Source organism: Sinocyclocheilus grahami, unplaced genomic scaffold (genome assembly GCF_001515645.1).
Source record: "Sinocyclocheilus grahami isolate Dianchi unplaced genomic scaffold, SAMN03320097.WGS_v1.1 scaffold228.1, whole genome shotgun sequence".
In the NCBI taxonomy this organism is placed as follows: domain Eukaryota; kingdom Metazoa; phylum Chordata; class Actinopteri; order Cypriniformes; family Cyprinidae; genus Sinocyclocheilus; species Sinocyclocheilus grahami.
This window is the reverse complement of record NW_015505407.1, coordinates 325505-335893: the sequence shown is the minus strand read 5'-3', so window position 1 is coordinate 335893 and position 10389 is coordinate 325505. Positions and strand designations below refer to the sequence as shown.

Below are 10389 nucleotides of genomic sequence, written 5' to 3'. Positions count from 1 at the left end.
ATAATTTACACTCAATACGTTATTATTGCATACTGTTTTATAATGTGCTACAATACTGAAGTGCAGATAATTGCCACTATTTGCAACAAGTAGTATACTTGATAGTAGAAATCCTGCTATTTTAACATAGTGTCAATAGGTATTTGCACTTAGTGTAAATAGCATATTGCTAAAAATACTGCTATTTTCACTTAGTGTAAATAGAATCTATTGCTAATACGAGATTTGAAAAGGGAGAAAAAAAAAGTTCGGCAAAAGGTGGGATCGAACCTGTGTTGATCACGTCAAAAAGTCAAGATTAAGCGCTTATCCAATTGCACCACTGGAGCTGATGATTTACAGCCACTTTTAACAAAATCTAAATAGACACCCAGTTTATTGCATACTGTTTTATAATGTACTACAATACTGAAGTGCAGATAATTGCCACTATTTGCAACAAGTAGTATACTTGATAGTAGAAATCCTGCTATTTTAACAGTGTAAATAGGGGTATTTGCACAGTGTAAATAGCATATTGCTAAAAATACTGCTATTTTCACTTAGTGTAAATAGAATCTATTGCTAATACGAGATTTGAAAAGGGAGAAAAAAAAAGTTTGGCAAAAGGTGGGATCGAACCTGTGTTGATCACGTCAAAAAGCCAAGATTAAGCGCTTATCCAATTGCACCACTGGAGCTGATGATTTACAGCCACTTTTAACAAAATCTAAATAGACACCCAGTATTTTTTATTCCAGAGTAAGGACAATTCATACAATACATTTAAACTGAGCTACTTTAATACCATCTCCGAACTTTCTACCACGACTCTGTTCTTCCTGTATACGTTCACTGACAGATGTCTCGTCCAGTCAGCGGTGAGTAATCCCAAACCAATGGCGCTGTCTCAAACTATACCTACCTCTTCCGGTTTGTCTGATTTGTCGTTGTGTTTTCTGACTTGTTATAATGTTTTTTGAATTGTTGTTGTGCTTTCTGAATTATTTGGTTTTTAGACTTGCATTTGCGTTTGTAATTTTTTTCTTTTGTTTTCAGAATTGTGATTTGCTTTGCACTTTACGGCCACCGTAGAAACGTTACCAAACGTTATGTTTTCCCAAGGAATATTTGAAAAGTATGCACATAGTAGCATTTAAAAATATTTTACATGAATAAATGACTTATGACACGACTAATCATAATTGAGAATTCTCATAATAAATCAGAATAATACAATCAGATACATCACAAAAAAAAAATCAAAAACAAAATCAAAAATCAAAAATAAAATACAAAGAACATTTCTAATTATTTATACAGTATTTATACAAAATGTTTGCTTTATTTTTTATTTGTTTTTTTTAAACTGTTGTTTAATTGGCTTCAGTTATTTATGGTCAGACCAGTATTTTTTTATTTATTAATTATATACTGTTATGGTATTCATTAATATTTTGAATGAAAAGTATTTATATTTTCAATGAATTTCATTTTAGTTTAGGTTTTTGTAACTGGGCTTTGCCATTTTTATTGTTATTATTTAAAAAATGTCTATTTAGCTTTAATTTTTATTTTAGTTTTAGTAATTTTGCTACTTCAAATTACATTTATTTCAGTTAAGAATACTTTGTAGTAGTTTTAGTACTTTTTAGCTGGAAAAAAATACTGCAGTATGTTTTACAAGAAAATAAACATTTCAGTCTTTCTACTTCAAGGTTTCATTCATGTCTTGGTAATTATTTGTGAAATTAAACTTTTTTTTTTTTTCCAGTGTAGTTGCCAAAGCCAATTTCTCATTTTCATGTAAGTTTTTCATATATTTATATTATAATTACATATTTTTCAGCTTTATTTCAATTACCCAAAATATTTTTTTTGCTTGTTTTAGCTTTAGTAAGCCACTACAGATGTAAAATGAATAGAGACCATGAAATAAATGGAGAAATTAGTTATATTACCCATTCCTGGCCCTTCCTCTGCACTAACAGTGCTCTCTAAAACCTCAACACACTTTTGATGTTATATGCTAGTTGTGGCACATTGTTGTCTCTTTTGAAATGCATTATGCACTTAGTGTGTTAATTTTTGCAATAAATGCAATTTTTCAGCTGGGATTTCTCATATTTGCAATATAATTTCTCATTATTCGGACATTACATCTCAGAAATGTGAAATATGTGGCTTTGGAAAAGATTAAATTGTAAAATGTGAAGTGTGAACCATTACTGTTTAGGTTCTGCGTGCAAAATGATAGTCAATATTTCATAAGAAAGCATTTTTTTTAAGTAAGAAAAAAGAGAGCCTCAACAAACCTTATTGGTAAGCATTTTAATTTAGATTTAGAGGTGTTTACATCTAAACAGCAAATTTACTGTCAGTTTCTAAAAGTTCACATATAATTAAAAAGCAAGAATATACAACGCTACATTACATTGTAGTGTTGAATAATACACTAATAATTTTGTGCTTAAAAAAATAGTAACCTATATGAGTTTCAATATATTTAAAATATTTTTTTTTTAAATAAAAGGAAGACAAGATATACACAAACAGTCAGGTTCATCTACAGAATGGATCTGTACAGCAGAGCAATTCCTATTATCCTACTGGCCAACAAAACAAAAAAACAAATGATAAAATTGGGAAAAAAATAAAGAAGAGTTCCTGCCGCAATAACCTCTGTGTCAACAATGAAAACTGTCTCAGTGCATGTGTGTCTGGACTAAATTCATTCTTTTAAATGGGCAATAAATAATCAGGAAATCCTTTTTATTTAAAAATAAAATATTTTGTAAACATGATTTGGACACTTCTTAAAACTGAAATAGCTGGACCTCATTTTTTACAGAAGGTGATATGATTAAAAACAAGATTGTAAAAGATAATAGATCACAGTTTTTTTCTGTAAATCAATAGTGAAATATGAAACGCTTACATTCTATCTAAAAAAATGTATCCTATCTTCTTCTATTCTTCTCTATGACTTCTCAAACAGTGAGGACCACAAAATAAGGGGGAATCTGTAACCCTGTCTTGAATAAAGAAGGTCAAAGCCAAAGTTATGAATAATAGAAAAGAAAAAAAACCTTGTGCCTTAAAGTTTCTAACATTTAGAACGTTCCAAAGAGTCAAACTAAGAGAAAAATTACAGCAGTCTATACAAACATACACAATAAGATCCAGGCTCAGGCCTTCTTGCAGTACTTCTGTCTGCCCCGCTATGCGCACTTAACTAACACTTACTGTAGTATTACTGTATTTATTAGTCACATCATTATTACTATTAATTTTTAACTTTGTTACACTTCCCTGAAAGGAAATAAAGTTTATCATATGAAGTAAAAGCAGAAAAAAGGCCATTCAGAGAGTAGAGAGAGGAATATCTGCCATTGGCACCAGTAACATCCTTTAATAAGTCCTTCATCGCCTCTCTGTCTTGGCACATGGGTCCCCTAAAGTCCAGGAGAAATACTGCATCTGTCCCCCAGAGGTCACCCGTCCCACACGATAGTGGGCGAACAACTGAGAAACGGTCTGTTTTGTTTTAATTTTGAATGCTCCAGGAGTCCCTGTGCATCTGAAGAAGTACATTCATAGTAAAAGCAGTCTGAAAAGAGCTCTGACACACTGAGGTTCCTCAAAAAAAAAAAAAAAAAAAAAAAAAAAAGTAATTTCTTCCCAGTATCCACCGACCTTTAAGTGCTTAATTTTCCAGTTAAAAGATGCAATTAAGGACGATGGAATCTAGAAATGACACAAAACCACATAAAAATGTAAATATTAGATTGTAATAGATTAGATTAACTGTAAACGGTTAGATGCTTTGCACAAGAAGTTTTCTGTATTTTTATGTTTAACAGTACTTACCTTGTGTAAATTCTGCTTTCCACATGCACTTCCATCTCAGAGCTTTTAAACTCGTTGAGCTCTTTACGAATAGCAGCCTAAACAAACAGGTTACAGATGGTTGATTATGTGTAGAGCAGCTATAATAATAATAATAATTAATAATAATAATAATTCATGCATTTAGCAGACGCTTTTATCCAAAGCGACTTACAGTGCATTTAGGCTATACATTTTTTTTTTACCAGTATGATATAGATATAGATCAATAAGCGAGACATTTAAAAGAAATCAGTGTCTTTTGAGACTATAATCTCAAGTACTTAAGTCAAATGTTATATAAAGATCTCTAGATCTTTATATAGACACAAATGTGTGTGTGGTTGCAATTTTTTTTTTCTGTAGATGTACCTTGTCTGCGGGAGTGAGTTTGGTCCATGGCTTGTCAGCACGGCGGTCATAGTCCTGAGCGCATGTAACCTCCACGTACTCGTGGAAACGTAATATTTTTCGAGCCTGTAGTTCGGCAACAGTCGGTCGTTGACTCAACTAAAAAAAAGAAAAGAAAACAGACAAATGCGTGTCACAAATACTGAGAGTTAGGTGAATGTTTGATTGAAATTCCTTGAAGAAACATTATTTTAATTATCGCTTCTTGCTAAAATCAACATTAAAGTATTAGTTCACTTCCAGAATAAAATTTTTCTAATAATTTACTCCAAGATGTTCATGTCTTGCTTTCTTCCTTCAAAAAGGAATTTAAGTTTTTCAGGAAAACATTCTAGGATTTTTCTCCATATAAATGGACTTCAATGGGAACCAACGGGTTGAAGGTCCAAATTGCAGTTTCAATGCAGCTTCAAAGGGCTCTACACAATCCCAGCCGAGGAATAAGGGTATTCTCTAGCGAAACGATCTGTCATTTTCTAAAAAAATTAAATTAAAATGTATATACTTTTTTTTTTTTTTTTTTTAATTAGGATAGGACAGTATTTATTGACAGGAAACAAGGTGGGAGAGAGAGAGGGGCAGGATTGGGAAAGGACAGCAAGCCAGGACTCGAACTTGGGTCACCCAAAGTGCAACAGGGCTATATGTCGGCGTGCTGCCCACAAGGCTTTCGGCACAGAAAAAATGTATATATTTTTTAACCACAAATGCTCGTCTTGCACTAGCTCGACTTCACCCATTACATAGTCACGTTGGAAAGGTCACGTGTGACGTAGGCTGAAGTACCAACCCAGTGTTCACAAAGCGAACGTGCAAAGAAAAAGTCAAACGCTCAAAGAGCTATCCACGTGTGACCTTTCCAATGTGATTACGCAATGCGTGAAGTCGTAGATGCACATCACAGAGCTAGTGCAAGATGAGCATTTGTGGTTAAAAAGTATAAAAAAATTTTTTTATAAAATGACCGATTGTTTCGCTAAATAAGACCCCTATTTCTCGGCTGGGATCGTGTAGAGCCCTTTGAAGCTGCACTGAAACTGCAATTTGGACCTTCAGCCCATTGGCCACCATTGAAGTCTATTATATAGATTAAAATCCTGGACTGTTTTCTTCAAAAACCTTATTTTCTTTTCGACTGAAGAAAGAACATCTTGGATGACATGGGGGTGAATGAATTCTGGAGAATTCTGGAAGTGAATTAATCCTTTCATATTATATTCCAGGTGAAATGTAATGCAAGCAAACCAAATCGCACCTTTCTGGTGAGTCTGCGCTTGATCTCCCGGACCTCTGCTTGTCTGTCTGCTTCATTTTTGGCTGGAGAGAAATGAGATACCATCAACACCAATCAGGCTGATTCAAATCCAATTTCATAGGAAAATTATGTGGAGCATGATAAACTATTAGCTAGGGATGTGACGATTAACCGCGAGCCGGCTGAAAATCGATTCAAATATGTGACGATTCAAATCGGTTGATATGCTAAACAAATGGCAATTCAGTTAGGTGTAGGAGTTTATATAAATGCATGTCTGAGGGGAATTTACTGTCTTTAGAAAAGTTTAGATGGTATTTTTTCTTTTAATCTTGCCTCTGTATAATGCATATTATAGTTCATCTATTCAGCACTGCTTTGTTTACAGCGGAAACCAGGAAAGACTTTAAGTGCCGCCTGCTGGCAGAGAGTGAATCTGCGTCTCATTCAGCTCGTCCGCTGTTTCATGCAGATCTTTTTTATGTATAGTTTCACAAAACTGAAGTCAGACCATTCTGTTTTTGCTTCAGATTTCGAAATTATACAATCTAATTTAGATTAAAAACTGCTCAAGTTGCATGTATGCAGCATTTTTGTTTGGATCATGATTAAAATGCAGTGGTTGCCTCTAATTTGAAATGGAAAGAGCACAGACAAAGCCTTAGTTTGTTTATATGAAGAGATTTCTTTTATTTGTGTTACAAATTAATTTGATTTGGGGCTTGTTTTAAAATTTCAATTTAGTTTTGTTATTTACATGTGAAGTGTCATTTAGCAGACACTTTTATCCAAAGCGACTAACTAATGAGGACAATAGAATCAATCAAAACCAACGAAAGAGCAATAATATGCAAGTGCTATATTAGTATATTATTATTATAGTGTTATATTTCAATTTCACAAAGAAATGTGCAGCATTTTGTCCAAGCAATAATAAAAGGACACATTTAATTTATAATTTGTCTTAAATCTCATTTTGTTAAAAAAAATTATAATAATCGTGAATCGAATCGAATCGTGAATCGAATCGTGAGTTGAGTGAATCGTTACATCCCTACTATTGGCACATTGAAGTACAAAATAAATGAGGACAGCAAAATATTTTGGATCTAATTTCACTTCCTATAGACAAAGTATCACAAACTAAAACTCATAGGCTCATTTGAGAGAAACAAAAGCAAGGACTTCACTCTATTTAGCAGAAAGTATCAGTAATATCTGCCGGCATATGAAACCAATAGAGTCAGAGTAAAAAAAAAATATGGGTCAGTGTCAATCCTTCAGTGAACACTGATGAAACGAGGAAAAAGGGACAGAACAGAACGGAAGCACGAAGATAAATCACAATGCAATAACTGGAGTCAGTATAAAGAGGAAATTTACGCTGGAGAATGTTTCTCTGTTCCAACTCCTCAGCACTAGGTCTCTGGCTCAATCGCCTACAGACGAAGAAAAAAAATTTAAATTAAATCTCATATTATTCATATTGCACATTATACAATATTTAAATATATATTAATTAAAAAAAAGTCTAATTATATTTAAATTATAATAATTTGTATTATAATAAATAATAGTAAAAATATAAATTTAAATAAAAAAATTATGTAATTGAATATTTATATACATTTATATATAGCCAGTAAGTATATGTACACACACAGCATACATATACATGTATAAAAAAATATGTATCCAAACTTCTTGTTTCTTGTTGGTTTTTCTTGCACTGACTATGAACCTATGGCTGATTCACAGCTGTGTTCATATTCAGTAAATCAGTTTCAGTGTAACTTGCATTTATGTGAGTGTGAGTAGCTGAGAGGGCTATTACCGTGTGAGTGCGCTACCAATCTGTGTGCGGATGGCCTCCCACTGCTCCTTGCTCTGCCACGACAGACCCGTGTGCTCTACTTTGGCCTGCCTCTCAGGAGCCTGCCTGTCTGGGGCACAGGGCCGACTGCTCAACTTCAGCGCCAACGTGTCCTTCCTTTTCACCCTGCTGGCCAGAGCACCTGCAGCGAGCAAACACACATGCGCACATGCATGCAGTCAGAAGGTTTGGCTCTCTTTTATATAGACAGATGTCGGAGTATACGATCCTACTAAAAAAAATGTTAAATTAATACAGACATCAGAAGGTGTTTTCTAAACACAAAGACACAAATGTTTTTAAAACAAAATGTACAAATGTTATTTTAAAACTTAATTTATCACTTAATTTAAACTTTAATTAAAAAAAAAAATACAAATAACAAAAATATTAAACCAGTACAACTTTTTTCCAACATTGATAACCGTAAGAAATTTTTATTGAGCTGTGCAATAGAATTATTTCTAAAGGATCATGTGACATTGAAGACTGGATAATGACTGCTGAAAATTCAATTTTGCCATCACTGGAATAAATTTTAAAATATATTAAAATAGTTAATTTAAGTTGTAATAATTTTTCACAGTATTAATGTTTTTACTGTATTTCTGATCAAATAAATGCAGCCTTTGTGAACAAAGGAGACTTACATGCAATATAAAGCAGAAAAAGCTGTTAACATACTTGGTGGGCTGTCATCATCGTCATCCTCATCCGATTCATCGTCCTTGTATAGCACAGGCCCATCCGAGTCGCTCTCCTCCGGCTGATGATCTTCCTCATCTTCCTCCTCCTCGCTGCTGTTGTTTCCTTCAGGGATGACGCTGACGCTCAGATCCCCCACCAGGCATCTGCGGCTACGAGGCTCAAGTTCTGGCTGGGACTGAGGGGATGGGAGGTGATCAGGTAGAGGTTCCTCATCATCGTCGTCATCGTCCTCTTCCTCCTCCTCTTCATCGGAGTAGTCATCCTCATCCCTGCAAAAATAACAAAAAATCTATTTCACACAGGATTAATATGCATATAAATGTACTGTTTTTGCAACTTTTTAACTGTCAGAGAGCGTCAAGAAAAGACGAAAATTATTTTAGAGAAAAAGGGAATCACAGCCACATAATGCAGGACAGATTTCAACCAGCATCTCCCAAATGTCTATGGAGGATTTTTATTCATATCAAGCAGCTGCAAGATTATAAAAAGGAAGGGCAGAAAATTTAAGTTAAAATGTATAAAAGTTAATAAAAAAATTAATAATTAAAATCAATAAAATGTAATAAAACGGTTGTTATAAAACCATATTTGACCCGTGATGTTTTGGCACAAAAATTTCTGGGGACCACAAGGAAAAATATATCATGAAAACATGATATGTAGTATATTATTTTCTTTGAGAAGTTTAAAATACAAGTAATTATAAGTGTGTCTCTACATAGGTTTAGTAATGTAAGCTTGCCTTGTACTTTTTTTTATAAATAATTGTAACTGTTGCTTACAAAAGATACAATTTACATTTAATTTACAGGCTAAATTTTTTATTTAGATTTATATTTTATATGTATATTCTTCTTCTTATATATACACACACACATATGAAAAAAATAAAACTACAACCTTACAAAGAATTTGGCTTCAGCAGTAGAGGTTGTTGGAATGTAATACATATATAAATTATATTTAATATATATAGATGATCCGTTCACAATAAGAACTATAATATGCATCTACAAACTACAGTGAATTTTCATTTCAATCAAACTTTACATCATTACTAAGGTTTTTTAAAGTGCTTCTTTATATTCTAAAAAAACGTTCAGCATCAAAACTATATTTAAAAACATTTTAATTTGGAATAAAATTTTTGACTGGCAGCTCTATTAATAAGTATAGAAAGTGCCCAGATTTCACTCACAGTTTGAGAGGCTGGATGGTGACTGGCAGTGGGCGGCTGCCCTGGTACTCCGGTGGCATCTCAAACAACAGTGAGTGGGCACGCTGGGAGCCATCTGGGTGTGGTAGAGTGGGTCCTGGGCTACTGAGCGCCCTCTGGATCATAATGTGTAAGGGAACGGGGGCTTGACGGGCTGGTGGTTCCTCCGGCGGGCTAGGAGGGTCAAAGTGGACAGGGAGTGGCTGGGGCAGGGGGTAGGGGTAGGAGTGTTGGTGGAGGAGATGATGGGTGTGGACCCGTGGAGGGGAAGGGGGAATGTATGTGGGGAGAGGTGGGGATGGGGGAGGCGGGGGCAACTGGTAGCCCCCGGGGATGTTGGCCCTCATGTCCTCGGACAGAATGGAGGGAAGAGAGGAAATAGTCATAGGGGAGTCCTCTGCATTGCGTTTGGTGACAGGTGTGGTTCTTTTGGGGGGCATGGGGGGCGAGGGCTTGGCCGGTACTAGGTTGGCGCCTCCTTGTGCGAGTTCAGCTGTGGTATATAATGCACAAAAAAAAAAAAAAAACATCATAAATGTAAGGAACAGTTTTCAAACAAACTGCATTGAAAAATTACTGTAATATACTCAACAGAATTAAAGGGGTCATATGATGTTGTTAAAAAGAACATTATTTTGTGTATTTGGTGTAATGAAATGTGTTTATATGGTTTAAAGGTGCAGTAGGAGATCTTGGAAAATGCTAACTATAGCCTGATAGCACTGAAAGCGAACGTCCCACCCTCCCTGCAATCGCCGTCCAAAGCCACGCCCCCTGAACGCATATACGCTCACAGACCAGAATACCAGAGACAACATTACTAAGCTACATCAGCGGTTCCCAATTCCAGCCCATGTTCCGAAGTGAAGTAAACTTAAACGGGGCAGCAATGAACACTGTGTAGGGGGAGCAGCAATGAACACTGTGTAGGGATCATATCGATCAGAACACAGTTCATGCACGTAACACACTTCTAACGAGCTGGTTATCTGAATCGGGTGTGTTAACTAAGCGAGACTTGCAAAATATGCAGAGCGGGGGGCACGAGGACTGAAA

General features: G+C 35.0%; 1 protein-coding gene across 3 annotated transcripts in view; it reads right to left on the bottom strand.

The window, feature by feature from the left end:
* Positions 1-3533: 3533 nt before the first annotated feature.
* LOC107597106 (phosphatase and actin regulator 4B-like) overlaps positions 3534-10389 on the bottom strand; it is a 47915-nt gene continuing 41059 nt past the window's right edge. For all 3 annotated transcript variants that reach the window (XM_016288017.1, XM_016288019.1, XM_016288018.1), the window contains 8 exons: positions 9316-9826; positions 8091-8383; positions 7368-7548; positions 6917-6972; positions 5534-5595; positions 4240-4377; positions 3850-3926; positions 3534-3726 (listed from right to left, as the gene is read on the bottom strand). In XM_016288017.1, the coding sequence (XP_016143503.1) occupies positions 3711-3726; positions 3850-3926; positions 4240-4377; positions 5534-5595; positions 6917-6972; positions 7368-7548; positions 8091-8383; positions 9316-9826 (1334 nt within the window). In that variant the 3' untranslated portion in view covers positions 3534-3710. The remainder of the gene's footprint in view (positions 3727-3849; positions 3927-4239; positions 4378-5533; positions 5596-6916; positions 6973-7367; positions 7549-8090; positions 8384-9315; positions 9827-10389) is intronic.